The sequence below is a fragment of the Chanodichthys erythropterus genome, chromosome 11 (genome assembly GCF_024489055.1).
Source record: "Chanodichthys erythropterus isolate Z2021 chromosome 11, ASM2448905v1, whole genome shotgun sequence".
NCBI lineage: Eukaryota > Metazoa > Chordata > Actinopteri > Cypriniformes > Xenocyprididae > Chanodichthys > Chanodichthys erythropterus.
In genome coordinates this window covers 56,092,450-56,112,562 of record NC_090231.1, presented here as the reverse complement: position 1 = coordinate 56,112,562, position 20,113 = coordinate 56,092,450, and the positions used below count along the sequence as shown (strand labels likewise).

Here is a 20,113-nt window from a genome sequence, read left to right as displayed (position 1 = left end):
AAAAAAAAACAGAACTGAAAAACTAGATCTACTTGTTAAAGCTGCAGTCTGTAACTTTTTTTAGTTAAAAATTATTCAAAATTAATTTTTGAGCAAGTACACAACCAACTATCTCCTTGCCTTAGCCCGATTCACAACAAAGTTGTGTTCGTCAGTTCCGTTTTTTTCCGTAAGTAGAATAGGGAAGGGTAGGACATACAGCGTAAGCTTTTTGAAGAATACGGAAAGCGGAAGCACGTGCAAAGCGAGTGTACCGCTGGCACCACCTAGCTATAAAAAAATCATATTTTTCAAAACCGCCTATATAATCACAAAATATGTGTAAATTGAAAGCTTTGAGTCTGAACTTTACAATGAATGTAGCCAATTTTATTAACTCCTTAGTACTGCTGAGTTATTTGCTGAAAAATAATAACTAAAAAAAATCATAATTTAGGATTTTTTTTTTTTTACTTTGTACTCCAATGTGTCAAAAGCATCATACAGCTCAGATAATCATGTGTTACATGTCATTTGAAAGGTCTTACAGAGTAGAAGACAACAAGTATAATTGTTTTGGGCTTTGACTAAACTTGAGTGAGTTTTTGTACATGATGCTCCACAAGACCCATATGTAAATAATAAACCGATGCAGCATATATGTCACTTTTTCGCTTGTAACATCAAGAAACATGCTTCTTTGTGGCAAATTGGACATCATTACTTACAGTGGATTCTCCAGATTGAAATGAGTCCAAGATCAACATAATCCAATAAGCCTATCACGAGTTACTCCACGTGAAAGAACAATTTTTAAAATGCCCATCAGGGGGCGCCAATGGATAAACAAAAAGGCAACCTTGGTTCCAAATGCTCCAACTTTTGATTTCTTTATGGGATCACCGTGAAATTTGATCCAGATACAGCTCACATATAGAGGAACATCACCATCACCTACCTTATTTCCTCTCAGAGTTATTGCATGTCAAATATGAAATATATGTAAAATTTCCCTTGAGCAAACTTTTTTTTTTTTTTACTTTATCAACAATTTCTCAGCATGAGAATGTCCAAATTTAATTTATTTATTTTTTATTTAAAAGTTTTCTTTCAAACAATACCAACCTTTTGACTCTCCTTGCTAGAGATTTGAAGTTATGAGTCATTATTTTTGTGCATGTCACTCAGAAATCCAAAAGAAAATAAAAATACTTTTTTTTTTGTTCCAAATGCTGTAACTTTTGATTTGATTAACTCTTGATCATTGGTTCTACCTTAATATTATAAAGCGAATAATACTTTTTGTGCGCCAAAAAACAAAAGACTTTTCAACAATATCTATATGGCCCGATTTCAAAACACTGCTTCTGAGCTTTACGAATCGAATCCGTGAATCGGAGCGCCAAAGTCACGTGATTTCAGCAGTTTTTAGCCGTTTGATAGGAGATCCGAATCACTGATTCGAAACAAAATATTCATAAAGTTCAGAAGCTTCATGAAGCAGTGTTTTGAAATCGGTCCATATAGATATTGTTGAATTTGTTTGTTTGTTTGTTTGTTTGTTTGTTTGTCGCACAAAACGTTTCGCTTTATAATATTAAGATAGAACCACTGAACTCACATGAACTGATTTAAATGTTTTTAGTTCCCTTATGGATCTTGAGAGTTTGAATGGCTTCACTCTCAATAGAGGCCTCACTGAGCCATCGGATTTCATCAACAATATCTTAGTTTGTGTTCCAAAGATGAACGAAGGTCTTGCGGGTGTAGAACGACATGAGGGTAAGCCATTAATGACGGAATTTTCTTTTTTTTTTTTGGTGAACTAACCCTTTAAGGACCCTTTAAGGGATTTTAATTCATTCCCTCCAGTGACTCGAGTCTTCTGAATGAATTTCGTATTTAGTAATGAATGAATCACGAATTGATTCATTAAGCGCATAGAAAACGCCGTGCCTTTTTTTATTTATTTTTTTATAGAACTTGTAAACAACATTACAAAAAAAAAAAAAAAAGCATGTAATTGTGCATAACAATTGATTTGCATATGTGGAATGCGCGCGAACCCACTGACTGCCTGTCATATGCAGTATATCTGAGCAGCCAGAGATGCAGCAGCAGGAGGATTGTGTGTTTGGGGATGCGCATCGCCCCCGCCCCGCCTCTCCTCTCCTCTCCTCGCGCAGCTGGAGCTGCTCTGATCACACACTACAGGCATCAGCCCCGCTGTCAACATGTTTCTGCTCGGATTCAGCCTGTGCCTGGGCATCGTCCATGGAATTGTCCCCGAAATATCCAAAACAGACATGGACATCATTGCAAACATCGAGACAAATGTAGCACAAGGACAAACGACACTGAGCGATATGTTCAAAGAGGTGGAGGAACTGATGGAGGACACGCAGCAGAAGCTGGAGGACGCGGTGCATCAGGTTTCTGCCAATATATCACTTCTGTCATAACTAATAATAGCTCAGTTTTCATTATAGCATCTCTGGTTATATGGCACATGCCAAATCAGAGCTGACCTTTCCTAAAAATTACATTTTAATTCATATTAGAATGTCATGAAAGAAGATTATTTCCATAAACTATTTTATGTGAACACTATTGTTAGGTCATTATTCTTCCCCAAATGTGCAATTTGAGAACTGATGACAGATTAAGTTGAAAAGTGGATATCATATTGGTTAAATTGATTATCTTATAGGCCTTTTACCTCTTTACTGGAGAATATATATAACTAGTCAGATCCGTATGTGCTTTATGTGGTAAAATCTGAACTAACTGGCTTTATTCAAGTCAAAAATCATAATTTATTATTACTGAATAAACCTAAAAAAGTTCCCACTGTAAGGAAAAATCATCATAATAAAATTTAACATTATAATGAATTATAAAGTTGTGATTTCCAGGCCTGGAAAAGTCATGGAAATCATAAAATCTTTTAGTTTTCCTTCTTGCTACACAGCTTTTTGTGATTATTTTAACCAGTAACGGTGAAAATGAGAACCCATGCATCAGTGAAAGTGATTTTTAAGAGGCAGTTCATGTAGAAATGACTCATTGCAGAGTTTTCGAATAAGAGATTCTGTTTTTCTCTCTCTCTCAGATGGACAATGAGACAGCAAAATCAAGCCTCCATCCACAAAACGTCTCTTCAAACCTCCAAAATGACAGCGGTATTGAAATCAGAGCTGGGAATCAATCTATTTATATCGCTGAGAGAATCAATAAGGTAGGTGAAGAGCTTTTGTGCGATTCACTAATGCAGTTTAAATGTAGTTAAACCACTTTCAGACCTGATTCTGACTGGTCAAATCATTTGGCGTAATGACCGCTCAAAAGAAATCGAGTTGTCCTAGATGTGCTATTTCTCTTGTGTCACTCACAATCACATAATAAACTGATTTGTCTGAATGTACCATCCTGTTTTAAATGCATGATAAACTCAAATGTTTTTACTCCCAGACAACAGAAAATTCAACGGAAGAGACCAACAGCTCAACACTCATTCAGCCCAGAGATAAAGAGAACAGCATTGATCACGTAAGCTGTCTCTCCGTCTAATTGTGTCTGAGATACATGCCATTTATCTTGCTCAGCCAGACACTGCTACAATCAAAAGCCTTTTATTTGTACACATTTTCTACTGTTTAGGAAGAGGAGTACTCTTCCTCAGCATTTTGTTTCCTGTCTGACTGAAATGAGACTGTATTGAGCTGGTGTTTAGATGGCAGGGTTCTGGATCTGAGGTGACGGTTCAGCTGACAAGGCAAGATAATGCCAGATAATCGGTTGATCTCGTCTGAGGCTTTACGGATCCATTTGACATTTCAGATCTACAGAAAAATGTCCTCAATTTCCAATAAAGTCGTGTTGTTATTATGTTGTTTCATGTTTCAGTTACATGCATTTAAAATATCTTATACTCAACTCAAGTGTGACCGGCTTATAAATTAAGTCTGACGTAAGAATCAAGTATTTTAAAGACCCCATGAGCGCCATTTCCTTCCTGTACTGATGCATTTCCTATTGAAACAGGAAGTTGTGGAGGAAAAACTGAAAGGCTCTTTCCCCCTTTTTTTAAAATAGCCTTAGTTATAACTCATGATCATAAAAAAAATCCATACGACTCCAGGGGGTTAATAAATGCTTTGATTTACGGCGGAAGAGTAACCTCTGACCCGACGCATGACGGATGAGCGCTGAGAAAAAAAAAAAAACACCGGTCACCAATTAAAAGTCTAAAATGAGAAATTTTAAAGAGAAATGTCAGAGGATTTCAATATAAGAGAAGAGGAGCTTGAGTTTGTTGCACAGCCATATTTGTTTGAACCGTGAAAGGCGTCTAAGCTTACGATACTCCTACATCTTGCGGGTTACTCTTGTGGTGTTACTCTTGGATATTTTTTTTTTTTTTTACCAAAAAAGGCCTTTATTAACCCCTGGAGCCGTATGGGTTACTTTTATGATGAATGGATGCATTTTTTCCTCTATGATGAATGCATGCCTTTCACTACCATTTTAAAGCTTGGAAGAGCCAGGATGCTTTTAAATATTTCTCTGATTGTGTTCATCTGAAAGAAGAAAGTCATGAGTGTGAGTAAATTGTGGAATAAATTTAATTTTGGAGTGAACTATCCCTTTAAGGGGGAGGGACATTTGTTCTAGACAGCATTTGATTGGACAAAAATGTGTGTAGTGCAGGATGAGTCATCGATATTTTTGGTCTGTTTTTCCAGATGAGATTGTACTTTTTTAAATGCATATCAGACCCATGCTGGCAAAATGAATGCGTACAGGTTAATTTCGAGCTACAGGCAAACAAGTAAAAAAATGTCAATTTTGGTTGAAATTATAGCTGCACGATATATCGCACAATACGATAAAATAAAACTTTAACGCGATTATCGCTTAGTGCGATTATGAAATTGCCTAGGCTGCGATTGTTTTTTATGTGCGGCTTGTCAATGAAGTATGGCTCCAAATGTTAATCCATCTGAAAGCACTGCGGGTTTGAGTCACTTATAATGTACATTTGAAAAAGCAACAGGCGTCAGACTTCTTTTCAGACACGAGGAGCATTTATTAACATCTTGTTCAACAAAAGATAACATTTAATAACATGTTTTTACTCCAAACTCACTTCATAACGACAGTTGAGCGTCCTTCTGTGAGATGATGTGGCTTCTTACACAGAATAAGGCAGTCGTGTGTTTATTAGTCATGTTTAATCAATCAAAGCATTTCAATCTTCTGTTTATTCAGCTACAGCGATGTGATGCATGTTATCTTCTTCTGCTGCAGGGCATATTTTGAGTTTCTGTGCAAGAGCGGCCTCTGGCTTTCAGATGGAGAAGCATTTACTACTGATCACAGAGCTGTACAGCTCTGACAAGCCGCGCATTAAATAATCGCAGCCTTTTATCGCGATAAATCGTGCAGCCCTAGTTGAAATTGAGGTTGAGTTCATTAAGCCCTCGTCTAGTGATCCCAATGCTCCAAATAGCAATTAAACATCTTTATTATCTTTAATTAAGTATCTTTATTTGTGCATTTTCTGAGAGGAGTACCTTGCCTTTGATCCGCGCTTCTCAACGACTGGCGTTCCTCTCACAAGTTTGGTATCGTTAACATTCCAACTTTGTGAATATTCATAGTGAATTCTCGATGGCATGAGTCTGAGCCAATGAAATGTGATTTTCAAACTCATGCTGATGTAAACAAAACAATCTTAGTTGCGCTGACTGACAGATCCGAAGCGCACACAAAGAAGCCTCAGACAGCGCCAGATCCTGCCATACACATATACACAGAATTATAGTATTTTATTACAAATTGGTCTTGGTGAGTAAGTGAACATTTGGTTAACAGTTAGGGAAAACATCTGATGTGTAACATTGTATTCGACAGCCTACGTGTGATACAGTAGGTCTTAAAATATAGGCTGTCTGTTTCATTAATGTTAATCAAACAATTGTGGAATCATGGAAAAAAAGTTGAGTATAGATTTGGGTTTTGACTTGGTTTGTGCCAAACTCGGTGGTATTATAAGGGATTTTAAGGTATGGTAGGTGATTTTGTTTTAGAACCTTCAGAAAACTTTAACTCAAATTTTCTCAAAATTGACTCTGTCGACTTCAAACAGGTGTAGCTCAGTCAACTACTTTTTTTTTTTTTTTTTTTTTGAAAATTTGCTCATTGCAACTCAAAAATAGCATTTAGAGGTCCTCAAAGCTAATATGCTAAAGAAAAAAAAACATGCTGTAGAAACAATTTTCACTCAGAAATGCTAAATATCACAATTAATTACAAAGAAATGGCAAGTAACACATTGATGTGAAATTTTAAAGTATAAAAACTGAAATAGTATTTTCTTGTAAAACATACTCCAGCAACTTTACAGTGTAGACATGGATTAAAAGACACAACTGGGGTCCTTAAGTATGATTTTAATAATAAAATTGCAGTGGTTATATTTAAAATGTTTAATATTTTTATTTCTTCTAAAGATAATGGAAGGTATGATTTTTCCAGGATTAAAAAAGGGAAATTAAGCATTAAAGGGATTGTTCATGTTGTTCCACACCCGTAAGACCTTCGTTCATCTTCAGAACACAAATTAAGATATTTTTGATGAAATCCGATGGCTCAGTGAGGCCTGCATAGCCAGCAAGATAATTAGCCCAGAAAGCTACTAAAGACATATTTAAAACAGTTCATGTGACTACAGTGGTTCACCTTTAATGTTATGAAGCGACAAGAATATTTTTTGTGTGCCAAAAAAACAAAATAATGAGCTTATTCAACAATATCTAGTGATGGGCCACTGCTTCTTGAAGCTTCGAAGCTTTACGAATCTTTTGTCTCGAATCAGTGGTTTGGAGCGTGTATCAAACTGCCAAAGTCACGCCCCCCAGTGGTGAACCATTGAAATTTTGAAACACTTATGACGTAACGAAGCCTCGTTTACTGAAATCACGTTTGATACACGCTCTGAACCACTGATTCGAAACAAAAGATTCGTAAAGCTTCGAAGCTTCATGAAGTAGTGACCCATCACTATATTGTTGAATAAAGTCATTTACTTTTTTTGCGCCAAAAAAAATAAAAAAATTCTCGTCTCTTCATAACATTTAGGTTGAACCACTGTACTCACATGAACTGTTTTAAATACGTCTTTACTAACTTTCTGGGCATCGGAAAGTGTTAATTATCTTGCTGGCAATGCAGGCCTCACTGAGCCATCTGATTTCATCAAAAATATCTTAATTTGTGTTCTGAAGATGAACAAAGCTCTTACGGGTGTAGAAAGACATGAAGGTGAGTAATAAATGACATAATTTTCATTTTTGGGTGAACTAACCCTTTAAGGGATAAAACGCTTTTTGTCCCACACTTCAAAATCAGCCTAAATGTGGGGGGTGTAGACAAATACCGCACCTCACATCCTCCTAAAATCCTGTGCATGTTGTTTTAACTCTCTGGTGAAGTACAACTCTGCTATTGATTAGTTATGTGGAATATGTGCTTGAAGTTTGAAGCTCAACTCTCTTCTTCTCCTTCTTGAATGAAGGTTTTGAATGGTTTCTTGTGTCTCTCAGGAGTGTGTCATTAATGAAGACTGTGAGAAGGGCAGGTACTGTCTCTACAAGACGCACAGCTCAGAGTGTCTGCCCTGCAAGCTGCTTGATGCGGTAAGCGGTTTCAAATTTCACTGAACAGGCACACTGCAAGGTTGCTTAACCTCCAGTATTATCCAGTATAAAAGATTCTCTAGTGTGCTTAGTGCATGCTAGGTGTTCAGCCTGGTCCCTAGTTATTTCCATTTGCTCCATTTAGTTTCCTGCACAAACATACTAACCTGTAATCTGGCTTTCCAAAAATATGAATTGTGCAACTGAGTCAGCATTGTGACTGCATTGCAGTACAAGTGCACCCGGAATCTGATATGCTGGAGCGTTTCTCCTTTGGGTTTCACATCAAAGTGCACAGATTGCTAAATATGAGCAGCTTCTCCGGTCCTACATAGGACACATTGAGTTCACCTCGAGGCACAGGAAGTAGGGTAGCCAACTAAGCAGAATACAGATGTGGATTACTCTTGCAGGATACTGTTGAAGAAGCAGATTGTAACACCCAAACAAAACAAACTGTGTATTCTTGTTAGAAAGCCTTGTCCTGGCTCAGACTAAGCATATGTATGAAACATCGTGCTAATAGTTTTCTAAGCATTCAGACTAAAGATTGTCTCTTGGCGGGTGATAAAAGGGTAAAAAACAACATTGAAAGATGTTTTTTCAGCTGAACAATTGGCATGTTGTTATTCTATGGTATAATCCACAGTTTCGTTTTCATTCAGCGTTATCCTTACTAAGGTCTATTCCTGAAAAGATCCTTACTTGCTGGTTCTTTTTGGTGAATCAGTAATATATAGCAGGTCCCGAGGAGTCTGATTCCTGAACGAATTACTCTTATGAGCCAGTTTTTAGTGAACCATCCGCATAGTTGAATCAAATTCATGGATGAATGACTCTCATGAACCAGTTCCTTTTAGTGAATCAATAGCAAACACCACAACCAGTGGAGTCAGATTACCAAACTAATGACTCTTATGATCCAGTACTTTTTAGTGATTCAATAGCATACAAAAACAATTAGCATCCGATTCCTGATTCAATGACATACATTGTGCATATAATGCATCCAATATAGTCCAATTACTGAATGAATGGCTCATAATAATCATAAGAATTACTGAATGAATGAACCAGTTCTTTTTAGTGAATCACTAGCATAAAGTGCAACCAGTGAATGAATGACTCTTATGAGCCAGTGCTTTTTAGTGACTCAATAGCATACCACACGCACAACATTTGGAGGCTAATTCCGCAATGATTCTAATGAGCCAGGTTTTTTAGTGAACCACTTGCATATGATGCACTCAGTAGAGTCTAATTACTGAGGTAATGACTCTTTTGAGCCAGTGATTCGATAGAACAGTGAAACAAGTGGAGTCTGATTCCTGAATGAGTGACTCTTAATATGAGCCAGGTTTTTTAGTGAACCAGACGCACACAGAGCAACTACCAGAATCCAATTCCTGAATGAATGAACCATTTCCTTTTAGTGAATCACTAGCAAACGCAGCAACCAGTGGAGTCAGATTACCGAACTAATGACTCTTATGAGTCAGTTCTTTTGAGTGATTCAGTAACATACAGCGCAACCAGTAGAGTCTGATACTTGAACAAATGGCACTTATAAACCCGTTCATTTTAATGAATCAGAAACAAATTAGGATGGTGCCGTTAACTAATTTCACATTACCTTGATTCACATACTGAACCACAAGTTATTAAAGGGTTAGTTCACCCAAAAATGAAAATAATGTAATTTATTACTCACCCTCATGTTGTTCCACACATGCAAGACCTTTGTTCATCTTCAAAACACAAATTAAGATATTTTTGTTGAAATCCGATGGCTCAGTGAGGCCTGCATAGCCAGCAATGACATTTCCTCTCTCAAGATCCATTAATGTACTAAAAACATATTTAAATCAGTTCATGTGAGTACAGTGGTTCAATATTAATATTATAAAGTGACACTGCTTCAGGAAGCTTCGGAGCGTTATGAATCTTTTGTGTTGAATCAGCAGTTCGGAGCGCCAAAGTCACGTGATTTCAGCAGTTTAGCGCTTTGACACGCGATCCGAATCATGATTCGACACAAAAGATTGATAACGCTCTGAAGCTTCATGAAGCAGTGTTTTGAAATCGGCCATCACTATATAAATCTTTATTTAGTTTTTTTTTGGCGCACCAAAAATATTCTCATCACTTTATAATATTAACATAATATATAATAATATAATAATAAAAAAATAAAACCATCTCGAGATTAAAGTTGTAAAATTTCGAGAAACAGCTCATTAAATTTCGAGAAAAAAGTCGAAATAAAATTTTGAGAATAAACTCATTAAATTACGTGAAAAAACTCGTTAAATTTCAAGAAAAAAGTCAAGATTAAATGTTGAGAATAAAGTCATTAAATTACGAGAAAAAAGTCATTCAATTACGAGAACAAATTTGTTTAATTTTGAGAAAAATTATGTTAAATTTCGAGAAAAAAGTCTAGATAAAATATTGAGAATAAAGTCATTAAATTACGAGAAAAACTTGTTAAATTTCAAGAAAAATGTCGAGATAAAATGTTGAGAATAAACTTGTTAAATTACGAGAAAAAAACTCGTTAAAATTCAAGAAAAAAGTCGAGATAAAATGTTGAGAATAAAGTCATTAAATTACGAGAAATAAGTCATTAAATTACGAGAACAAATTTGTTAAATTTTGAGAAAAATGATGTTAAATTTCGAGAAAAAAGTCGAGATAAAATATTGAGAATAAAGTCATTAAATTACGAGAAAAAACTCGTTAAATTTCGAGAAAAAAGTCGAGATAAAATGTTGAGAAAAAAGTCATTAAATTACGAGAACAAATTTGTTAAATTTTGAGAAAAATGATGTTAAATTTCGAGAAAAAAGTCGAGATAAAATATTGAGAATAAAGTCATTAAATTACGAGAAAAAACTCGTAAAATTTCGAGAAAAAAGTCGAGATAAAATGTTGAGAATAAAGTCATTAAATTATGAGAAGAAACTCATTAAATTTCAAGAAAAAAGTCGAGATAAAATGTTGAGAATAAAGTCATTAAATTACGAGAAAAAACTCATTAAATTTCGAGAAAAAAGTCGATAAAATGTTGAGAATAAAGTCATTAAATTACGAGAAAAAAGTTGTTAAATTACGAGAACAAACTCGTTAAATTTCGAGAAAAAAGTCTAGATTAAATGTTGAGAATAAAGTCATTAAATTACGAAAATAAACTCATTAAATTACGAGAAAAAGTAATTAAATTACAAGAACAAATTTGTTAAATTACGAGAAAAAAGTAGAGATAAAATGTTGAGAATAAAGTCATTAAATTACGAGAAAAAAGTCATTCAATTACGAGAACAAATTTGTTAAATTTTGAGAAAAATTATGTTAAATTTCGAGAAAAAAGTCGAGATAAAATATTGAGAATAAAGTCATTAAATTTCAAGAAAAAAGTTGAGATAAAATGTTGAGAATAAAGTCATTAAATTACGAGAAAAAAGTCATTAAATTACGAGAACAAATTTGTTAAATTATGAGAAAAATGTCGATAAATTTCGAGAAAAAGTCGAGATAAAATATTGAGAATAAAGTCATTAAATTACGAGAAGAAAGTCGTTAAATTACGAGAAAAAAGTCATTAAATTACGAGAACAAATTTGTTAAATTATGAGAAAAATGTCGATAAATTTCAAGAAAAAGTCGAGATAAAATATTGAGAATAAAGTCATTAAATTACGAGAAGAAAGTCGTTAAATTACGAGAAAAAAATCATTAAATTACGAGAACAAATTTGTTAAATTATGAGAAAAATGTCGATAAATTTCGAGAAAAAAGTCGAGATAAAATGTTGAGAAAAAAGTCATTAAATTACGAGAACAAATTTGTTAAATTTTGAGAAAAATGATGTTAAATTTCGAGAAAAAAGTCGAGATAAAATATTGAGAATAAAGTCATTAAATTACGAGAAAAAACTCGTTAAATTTCGAGAAAAAAGTCGAGATAAAATGTTGAGAATAAAGTCATTAAATTATGAGAAGAAACTCGTTAAATTTCGAGAAAAAAGTCGAGATTAAATGTTGAGAATAAAATCATTAAATTACGAAAATAAACTCATTAAATTACGAGAAAAAGTAATTAAATTACAAGAACAAATTTGTTAAATTAAGAGAAAAAAGTATAGATAAAATATTGAGAATAAAGTCATTAAATTACGAGAAGAAACTCGTTAAATTTTGAGAAAAAAGTCGAGATTAAATGTTGAGAATAAAGTCATTAAATTACGAGAAAAAAGTCATTCAATTATGAGAACAAATTTGTTAAATTTTGAGAAAAATGATGTTAAATTTCGAGAAAAAAAGTCTAGATAAAATATTGAGAATAAAGTCATTAAATTACGAGAAAAAAGTCATTCAATTACGAGAACAAATTTGTTAAATTTTGAGAAAAATTATGTTAAATTTCGAGAAAAAAGTCTAGATAAAATATTGAGAATAAAGTCATTAAATTACGAGAAAAAACTCGTTAAATTTCGAGAAAAAAGTCGAGATAAAATGTTGAGAAAAAAGTCATTAAATTACGAGAACAAATTTGTTAAATTTTGAGAAAAATGATGTTAAATTTCGAGAAAAAAGTCGAGATAAAATATTGAGAATAAAGTCATTAAATTACGAGAAAAAACTCGTAAAATTTCGAGAAAAAAGTCGAGATAAAATGTTGAGAATAAAGTCATTAAATTATGAGAAGAAACTCATTAAATTTCAAGAAAAAAGTCGAGATAAAATGTTGAGAATAAAGTCATTAAATTACGAGAAAAAACTCATTAAATTTCGAGAAAAAAGTCGATAAAATGTTGAGAATAAAGTCATTAAATTACGAGAAAAAAGTTGTTAAATTACGAGAACAAACTCGTTAAATTTCGAGAAAAAAGTCTAGATTAAATGTTGAGAATAAAGTCATTAAATTACGAAAATAAACTCATTAAATTACGAGAAAAAGTAATTAAATTACAAGAACAAATTTGTTAAATTACGAGAAAAAAGTAGAGATAAAATGTTGAGAATAAAGTCATTAAATTACGAGAAAAAAGTCATTCAATTACGAGAACAAATTTGTTAAATTTTGAGAAAAATTATGTTAAATTTCGAGAAAAAAGTCGAGATAAAATATTGAGAATAAAGTCATTAAATTTCAAGAAAAAAGTTGAGATAAAATGTTGAGAATAAAGTCATTAAATTACGAGAAAAAAGTCATTAAATTACGAGAACAAATTTGTTAAATTATGAGAAAAATGTCGATAAATTTCGAGAAAAAGTCGAGATAAAATATTGAGAATAAAGTCATTAAATTACGAGAAGAAAGTCGTTAAATTACGAGAAAAAAGTCATTAAATTACGAGAACAAATTTGTTAAATTATGAGAAAAATGTCGATAAATTTCAAGAAAAAGTCGAGATAAAATATTGAGAATAAAGTCATTAAATTACGAGAAGAAAGTCGTTAAATTACGAGAAAAAAGTCATTAAATTACGAGAACAAATTTGTTAAATTATGAGAAAAATGTCGATAAATTTCGAGAAAAAAGTCGAGATAAAATGTTGAGAAAAAAGTCATTAAATTACGAGAACAAATTTGTTAAATTTTGAGAAAAATGATGTTAAATTTCGAGAAAAAAGTCGAGATAAAATATTGAGAATAAAGTCATTAAATTACGAGAAAAAACTCGTTAAATTTCGAGAAAAAAGTCGAGATAAAATGTTGAGAATAAAGTCATTAAATTATGAGAAGAAACTCGTTAAATTTCGAGAAAAAAGTCGAGATTAAATGTTGAGAATAAAATCATTAAATTACGAAAATAAACTCATTAAATTACGAGAAAAAGTAATTAAATTACAAGAACAAATTTGTTAAATTAAGAGAAAAAAGTATAGATAAAATATTGAGAATAAAGTCATTAAATTACGAGAAGAAACTCGTTAAATTTTGAGAAAAAAGTCGAGATTAAATGTTGAGAATAAAGTCATTAAATTACGAGAAAAAAGTCATTCAATTATGAGAACAAATTTGTTAAATTTTGAGAAAAATGATGTTAAATTTCGAGAAAAAAAGTCTAGATAAAATATTGAGAATAAAGTCATTAAATTACGAGAAAAAAGTCATTCAATTACGAGAACAAATTTGTTAAATTTTGAGAAAAATTATGTTAAATTTCGAGAAAAAAGTCTAGATAAAATATTGAGAATAAAGTCATTAAATTACGAGAAAAAACTTGTTAAATTTCAAGAAAAATGTCGAGATAAAATGTTGAGAATAAACGTGTTAAATTACGAGAAAAAAGTAATTAAATTACGAGAACAAATTTGTTAAATTTTGAGAAAAATGATGTTAAATTTCGAGAAAAAAGTCTAGATAAAATATTGAGAATAAAGTCATTAAATTACGAGAAAAAACACGTTAAATTTCAAGAAAAAAGTCGAGATAAAATGTTGAGAATAAAGTCATTAAATTACGAGAAAAAACTCATTAAATTTCGAGAAAAAAGTCGATAAAATGTTGAGAATAAAGTCATTAAATTACGAGAAAAAAGTTGTTAAATTACGAGAACAAACTCGTTAAATTTCGAGAAAAAAGTCTAGATTAAATGTTGAGAATAAAGTCATTAAATTACGAAAATAAACTCATTAAATTACGAGAAAAAGTAATTAAATTACAAGAACAAATTTGTTAAATTACGAGAAAAAAGTAGAGATAAAATATTGAGAATAAACTCATTAAATTACGAGAAAAAACTTGTTAAATTTCAAGAAAAAAGTCGAGATTAAATGTTGAGAATAAAGTCATTAAATTACGAGAAAAAAGTCATTCAATTACGAGAACAAATTTGTTAAATTTTGAGAAAAATGATGTTAAATTTCGAGAAAAAAGTCGAGATAAAATATTGAGAATAAAGTCATTAAATTACGAGAACAAATTTGTTAAATTATGAGAAAAATGTCGATAAATTTCAAGAAAAAGTCGAGATAAAATATTGAGAATAAAGTCATTAAATTACGAGAAGAAAGTCGTTAAATTACGAGAAAAAAGTCATTAAATTACGAGAACAAATTTGTTAAATTATGAGAAAAATGTCGATAAATTTCGAGAAAAAAGTCGAGATAAAATGTTGAGAATAAAGTCATTAAATTACGAGAATAAATTTGTTAATTTAATGACTTTATTCTCAACATTTTATCTTGACTTTTTTCTCGAAATTTAATGAGTTTAATCTCGAGATGGTTTTATTTTTTTATTATTGCTTGGCCCTAATCCTCTTCCGTAATATTGAACCACTGTACTCACATGAACTGATTTAAATATGTTTTTAGTACATTAATGGATCTTGAGAGAGGAAATGTCATTGCTGGCTATGCAGGCCTCGCTGAGCCATCGGATTTCAACAAAAATATCTTAATTTGCGCTCTGAAGATTAATGAAGATCTTACGGGTGTGGAACAGCATGAGGGTGAGTAATTATTGACAGAATTTTCATTTTTGGGTGAACTTTCCTTTAATGTCATCATGTTCAACTTTAAAGAACAAATGTTTGATTCAAAAATATGTTGAAATGTAAATGTAACATGAACTAAACAAGTGACTCAAAGGCTGAATACTGTCTCACAGAACTTCATGTACTGTTTCCCCCTCAGACGTGCAGAAAAGATGAGGAATGCTGTGCGGGGCAGCTGTGTGTGTGGGGTCAGTGTGCGAGCAACAGCACAAAGGGAGACGCAGGAACCATCTGTCGGTACCAACGTGACTGTAAGGAGGAGTTCTGCTGTGCCTTCCATAAAGGTATATATGAGCAGCTGGCATCATAGGAGTGTGTCATAATGCCTGTTAAAACATTTGGTCAGCACCTGCTGAAACTACTGGATGGTGCAGATTCCAAACTATTAATTGTATTATATTTTCAGCCTTGCTATTTCCAGTGTGCAGCTCTAAGCCAATAGAACGCGAGCGCTGCATCATTTCAGCCAATCACCTGCTGGAGCTGCTGTCCTGGGATTTGCAGGGGGAGGGTCCTCAAGAGCACTGCCCATGTGCTGGTGACCTGCACTGCCAACATCTTGGGTAAGAAGCATTATAGACCTTCTCCTTCTGGCTGTTTTCACTTAAAATGACATTTATATGCACATTTTTGAACAATATATTATATGTTAATTAGGGCTGTCAATTTATAACACATTAAAAATAATGTGTTAAAATTATTAATGCATTTAATGCTACAGACCTACATAGGTCATCTGACATTTCATAGTTGATTGATGATGAATATGATGCAGAGCAACAACTCAATGTAATGAAACTTATAGAATGCAGTTAGAATGTCCCTAAAATTCAAGATATGGGGCAAAAATGCCACAGTTTGAGTTTTTGTCTCATATTTACATCATATGATATAGTTAAGTAATATCACATAAGCATCGAGTGCTGCTTTTCTGTCCAGAATCGCACAAGTGCAAATGCAATACTGATTTTATACAACAGTTCAATAAATCAGAAGTTAATAGTGTTATTTTACACACAATATTGTTTTGCTCAGTTTTGCCAACGAAAATATAAAGACAAAGCTGAACTGTTCATCTCCGACCAACACACAGCAGTGTTTCATTTCTGAATCTGAGTTTTGACTGAATCAATCAGGTGAACCAATGATTCAATGGATCATTCATTTACTTCATTCCTGAATGAATCAGCCATTTGAACGAATCGAATGAATGAAGGAATGACCTGGCACTTTTAGTTTCTTATTTAAAGTATAATTTCATTTAAAAAATAATTGTATTTTTCCATATTATTAAAAAAACAAAAAAAACATTAAAGGTATAGTTCGCCCAAAAATTAAATTTAAGTCATCATTTACTCAACCTCATGGTCCAAAAATGTATGTGTAATAAATTCTATGCTGAATCAAATAAAATATTTCTTTCTGAAGCTACTTTTTGTAATAATTTGATGCTTTACACAGTAATGACTTAAAATGATCTTTTGGGGGTCATTTCTCAGCCAAATTTGATGTGTAATTAATTCAATTAATTAATCGCAACATCTTGTAATTAATTTGATTAAAAATTTTAATCGCTTGACAGCTCTAATATTAATATTTATATACTACCAATCAAAAGTTTGGAATAATTCAATGTTTTTTTTACTGTTAAGAAGTCTCTTGTTCTCACCTAGACTGCTTTAATTTGACGAAATATACAGTAAAATCAGTTATATTCTGAAATATTAATGCAATTTAAAAAAAAAGTTTTCTATTTTAATATATGATAAAAAGTAATTTATTCCTGTGATCAAAGCTGAATTTTCAGCATCATTACTCCAGTCTTCAGTGTCACATGATCCTTCAGAAATCATTCCGATATCTCAAGAAAAGCAAATAAAGAAATAAAGAAAACTTCTTTCTTCTTATAAGACTAATATGTATATAAAAAACGTTGTTTTCACTGTCTTTATCAGACGAGGTGCACTGTGCCTGAAGAGTCAGAACTCCAGCGAGGAGGACCTCACCGACACCCTCTACTCTGAGATTGACTACCTCGTCTAGTGAAAGACAAGCTGCTGAAACAGACATGAACGCTTCATCATCTCCCCAAAGCTTTGTAGGAAACGCCTTCACCATAATCACCCAAACTTACAGGCTCTAAAAAGCTGCTGTGAATGTGCAGCAGAAGATATTCGCTTAAGGCCTGAATCTAAGAGCATTCACATTGACATCGATTTGAAAGCATCAGGTCGCCCTGATGTCATTCAGTTCAAATGAGAGTTGGCAATCGACTTGAGGTGACCCGAGTAATGCCGACCGCTGGTAATTCAAGTCGAGGGCGCCAAATGAGACAAGATGACCACATGCACTTGTTCACGAGATGATGCTTTATGTTCGATTGGATTTGTGATCAGAGTTTTAAAGCCATGTACCGCCAGTAACATTTTGGCATCCAGCAGATCTAGTTCATCAAATCAGTGTCAGTGTGAACAGCCCTCAAGTGTTGAAGCTCAACTGGGTTTTTAGCATTGGAAGGAAGCACTTATCATTAATGTACAGTACTAATGCTTCAATATGTCTGGCAGAGAACATATAAAGATTACAGCTCTGATGAGATCCCATCTATCTTAGTTTAGTGTAGTAGCTAAAGTGACGCACTCATACAAGAAACCTTATGTAATTTCCCCAGGCAATAAACATAAAACATGCTCCAAAAAATAAAAAGTTGAAAAACATATGTTGTTTCTATCTTTTCACACACACACGCGATGGTAAACACCTTTGCAATACTATTGGTCCATGGCGATTATGTAATAGGTGGGTGTTGCTCTGAGGCTCCGCCTTCTTTGACGTGGAAATCTTCTCTGGTTCATTTCTTCTGTTCAGTCCGTCGAGGTCAGACATCCACGAGTAAAAACATGAACACACTGGAGGGCCACTTAACAGTCGAAACTGAAGTAATTCTAATCGAAAGCAACCTTTTTCTTTCATGTTTAATACTGTAAAGCTGCTGCTTTAAAGTGGATAAAGCACTATATTCACACATGACGTGACATGACTGTAATTACCAGTAAACCGCTGGTCACATATTTCAGTTTCTTTTTACCCCAAAGTGAAGAACGAAAAACAACTTCACTGTGAGTATATCGAGGCCCTTAGGACTAAATAATGTGAAATTATTAAATCATTAATATTTCTGAATGAGCCATTTCTGCAGCTTCATATAAAAAGAATCTTTTTAAGTTTTGAACGTTTTGACAGTATGTTAACGTAGTATTTTATATAATTACTAGTATAATTGGTAACACTTTATAACAAGTATACAGTAATAAAGTACAAATCATTAGTTTATAGTAAATTCATAGTTAATATATTGTAGTCTGCATTGTTGATATATTAATAAGCTATATACAAATAATGAGTTCTTCATTCATTGTCACTGTAGTTAAAATTATTATTCGCGTGGGTGTTTAAATCGATATCGCAATCTTATAATGATTAATCGTGCAGCTCTACTGTATACTTATTATAAAGTGTTACCATATAGTTTTATAAAGTCAAGCAATATTTGGGTGACACTATTTTAAGGTGACAGTTACATTGTATCTACTCTAAGTACTGAGTAATATTAATTAACAACATGTACTTACGCTATTACGTTATGGAGTTACAGTTTGGTTTAGTTACTTGAAATTATGCATAATTTGCTGTTATTACTATAGCTAGAAGATGTCGTAACATGTAACAACATCACCTTAACCCTTTCACACATAGAGGTCACTACAGTGGAGAGCTATTCAAAAAGCATTTTCTTGCATATGCATGGGTTTTGATGGCATAGTTGCACGTCAACCTCTACATTGGACACTGGTGCATATACATTGCCACCAAGTGGCAAGCCGTGGTATGTTGATTTTTTCCCCCTGCAAACCAAGATGGCCAATGGCCAGTCAGAAATGCCAAGTTTCTCCAGAATATCCATCCATTCCTTCTATTCTAGGTGACTCTTGCAGGTGAAAAAAAAAAAAAGCAATATCTAATGAGTCATATCACAGTCAAATTTTCCAAGTATTGTTTTTAGAATGTGAGAAAATTCTGATTAATCATCTGTCCACAAAATTGGACATCATGCATCACTAGCTATATTTCTACAATTCAAACTATTACTGTGACTGTTGTTTTAGAAAATACTTCATATTTGCATTAACTTTTTTTGTGACTGTAAATAAATGTATTTGTTATTAGAATTTCATTTGCATCAACATTAAAAAAGTAATGTGATTACCTAATGTATGTTTCTTGTAATGCGTTACTTGTTACATCAAAAAGGCGATCTGATTACATAACGCATTTTACTTGTAATGCGTTACTCGTAACACCAAAAAAGTAATGATTACGTAATGCATGTTACTTGTAATACATTACTCGTTACATTAAAAAAGTAATTACGTAATACACGTTTCTTGTAATGCATTTCTTGTTACATCAAAAAGGCGATCTGATTACATAACGCATTTTACTTGTAATGCGTTACTCGTAACACCAAAAAAGTAATGATTACGTAATGCATGTTACTTGTAATACGTAATTACTTTTTTAATGTAACAAGTAATGTAATACACGTTTCTTGTAATGCATTTCTTGTTACATCAAAAAAGTAATCTGATTACGCAACGCATTTTACTTGTAATGCGTTACTCGTAACACCAAAAAAGTAATGATTACGTAATGCATGTTACTTGTAGTACATTACACGTTACATTAAAAAAGTAATTACGTAATACACGTTTCTTGTAATGCATTTCTTGTTACATCAAAAAGGCGATCTGATTACATAACGCATTTTACTTGTAATGCGTTACTCATAACACCAAAAAAGTAATGATTACGTAATGCATGTTACTTGTAGTACATTACTCGTTACACTAAAAAAGTAATTACGTAAT

At 32.7% G+C, this 20,113-nt stretch overlaps 1 protein-coding gene across 1 annotated transcript; it reads left to right on the top strand.

Annotated features, from left to right (window-relative positions):
- Positions 1 to 2,133: 2,133 nt before the first annotated feature.
- On the top strand, positions 2,134 to 19,804 carry dkk3a (dickkopf WNT signaling pathway inhibitor 3a). The gene is made up of 7 exons (XM_067401471.1): positions 2,134 to 2,411; positions 3,092 to 3,217; positions 3,451 to 3,528; positions 7,587 to 7,679; positions 15,325 to 15,469; positions 15,592 to 15,748; positions 17,141 to 19,804. The coding sequence occupies exons 1-7, from the start codon at positions 2,214 to 2,216 to the stop codon at positions 17,226 to 17,228; spliced, it is 885 nt and encodes a 294-aa protein (XP_067257572.1). The 5' UTR covers positions 2,134 to 2,213; the 3' UTR covers positions 17,229 to 19,804.
- Positions 19,805 to 20,113: the final 309 nt, after the last annotated feature.

Coding starts and splice junctions, on each gene's coding strand:
- dkk3a (XM_067401471.1), top strand. CDS start 2,214: ATGTTTCTGCTCGGATTCAGCCTGTGCCTGGGCATCGTCCATGGAATT. Junction 3,529..7,586: donor AAGAGAACAGCATTGATCAC/GTAAGCTGTCTC, acceptor TGTGTCTCTCAG/GAGTGTGTCATTAATGAAGA. Junction 7,680..15,324: donor CCTGCAAGCTGCTTGATGCG/GTAAGCGGTTTC, acceptor TTTCCCCCTCAG/ACGTGCAGAAAAGATGAGGA.